Below are 2,277 nucleotides of genomic sequence, written 5' to 3' on the forward strand. Positions count from 1 at the left end.
TTCAGGCACTGCACCTGGGAGATCCTCTTTTATTGAAGAGCTGCTATTGGGCAGGCCACATCTGACACAGTGTTGGGCAAGAGTCAGACACAACAGGATCAAGCCGCAAGACAAGTAGTATGAACCCAGAAAATTCTATATAAGCAGGATTATCACAAGAGAAAAAAGCAGACTCGTGGCCTAAGATAAACTCTGGGGAATGTGCAGAGAAGGGGAGGCAGGTTATTGTCGGCGAAACAGCGTCCACTGGGCCAGTTTCCTTAGGGCCTCCTTGAGCTCCTGGTTCCTCATGCTGTAGATGAGGGGGTTCACTGCTGGAGGCACCACTGCGTACAGCACTGCCATCACTAGGTCTGAAAATGAGGAGGAGATGGAGGGGGGCTTCAGGTAGGCAAACATGCCAGTGCTGACAAAGAGAGAGACCACGGCCAGGTGAGGGAGGCACGTGGAAAAGGCTTTGTGCTGTCCCTGCTCAGAGGGGATCCTCAGCACGGCCCTGAAGATCTGCACGTAGGACACCACAATGAAAACAAAACACCCAAATAGTAAACATGCACTAACCAAAAGAAGCCCAACCTCCCTGAGGTAGGAGTGTGAGCAGGAGAGCTTGAGGATCTGGGGGATTTCACAGAAGAACTGGTCCACAGCATTGCCGTGGCAGAGGGGTAGTGACAATGTATTGGCCGTGTGCAGGAGAGCATAGAGAAACCCACTGGCCCAGGCAGCTGCTGCCATGTGGACACAAGCTCTGCTGCCCAGGAGGGTCCCGTAGTGCAGGGGGTTGCAGATGGCAACGTAGCGGTCGTAGGCCATGACAGTGAGAAGAAAATACTCCCCTATAATCGAGAAGAGAAAGAAGAAGACCTGTGCAGCACATCCTGCGTAGGAGATGGCCCTGGTGTCCCAGAGGGAATTGGCCATGGCTTTGGGAACAGTGGTGGAGATGGAGCCCAGGTCGAGGAGGGAGAGGTTGAGGAGGAAGAAGTACATGGGGGTGTGGAGGCGGTGGTCGCAGGCTATGGCGGTGATGATGAGGCCGTTGCCCAGGAGGGCAGCCAGGTAGATGCCCAGGAAGAGCCAGAAGTGCAAGAGCTGCAGCTCCCGCGTGTCTGCGAAGGCCAGGAGGAGGAACTGGGTGATGGAGCTGCCGTTGGACATTTGCTATTTCTTGGCATAGAGGTACTGTTCAAAACTGGAAAAGACAAGGAAAAAGTATGACAGACTTCTCCAAGCAAAGCCACTCCATTTTTCATAGAAATCCACCCCCCCTAAAATTGAAATGCATTTCCTTCTCTGCTTTGTGCCGACTGAGTGTGCTCTGAGGAGCAGGACCTCTGTCCACGGCCAAGGAGCCAGCTTTTCTCTGCTGCAGTGGGTACCTGGGAGCTGGTTTGTGACAGCTCCGATGTTCCCAAGGGATGTCAGATGTCATCCGCCCTTAATGGAAAAGATCAGTATCTGCACTCATGACTCTCAAGAGCGTGGGCTGCAGAAGAGAGGCTTAGCGTGACCTTATAAGAATTTTGTCTCTGTTTTTTATTGTCCACCATCACATCTGGTGAGTGTTCTTTTTAGGGGTAGAAATGCTCATTTCTATGACTGAAAATGTGAAGAGTCTTGAGACAGGAGAGGCAAAAGGGCTCAGCTCTCTGTGGCTTAGTGCAGTCAGGTGAGCTGCAGTGTCCATCAGTCTGTTACCCAGCTGCCCTGCTCTTTCCCTTGTGCTGCCTCAAAGATGACTTCACACACAAATTACTCATTAAAAGAAACCAAACCAAACCACTGGACTCTGATGAAAGCAGGGGAGCACTGTTGCAGAGGGCAGGTCTGCACACTCTTCTCTTTCCCACCCCAGAGGTGGAGTTGTGATGGAGAAGGACACCGTCCCTCACAAGAGAAGCAAAGGACTCTGAGCGGAGAGTACTGACCTCCAAGGGAAAGCTCAGCCCTCCCTGGGATCCTGCAGGAGAGCTGTGCCTTTCTGGAGGGCAGCTCGCAAGCCCAGCAGGACAGGCAAAGCGGAGGGTCAGGGGTCCTGAAGATGGGATGTCCTAAAGGGAGAGTCAGCTCATTGCCCAGCAGACAATGCCCAGAAGACATCTACAGTGAAGGACGAAACGAGAGCTGCCTTAACGGAGCCTACCCCGGTGCTTGTTTGCAGCTTCCTCCCACCCCCTGCCCAGGTCTCTGCTGCCTGGAGCTGTCCCTGCCGAGAGCTGGTTCCCTGTCCCCACCTCTCCTCCCTGTCGGTGCTCACAGACCCCATCCCACCCGCTG

The 2,277-nt window shown here is 53.6% G+C and overlaps 1 protein-coding gene across 1 annotated transcript; it reads right to left on the reverse strand.

Moving 5' to 3' along the window:
- Positions 1–222: 222 nt before the first annotated feature.
- Positions 223–1,158, reverse strand: LOC142076182 (olfactory receptor 14A16-like). The gene has a single exon (XM_075138561.1). The coding sequence runs from the start codon at positions 1,156–1,158 to the stop codon at positions 223–225; it is 936 nt and encodes a 311-aa protein (XP_074994662.1).
- Between the last annotated feature and the right edge of the window lie 1,119 nt (positions 1,159–2,277).

The sequence above is a fragment of the Calonectris borealis genome, unplaced genomic scaffold, assembly GCF_964195595.1.
Source record: "Calonectris borealis unplaced genomic scaffold, bCalBor7.hap1.2 HAP1_SCAFFOLD_35, whole genome shotgun sequence".
Classification (NCBI taxonomy): Eukaryota; Metazoa; Chordata; class Aves; order Procellariiformes; family Procellariidae; genus Calonectris; species Calonectris borealis.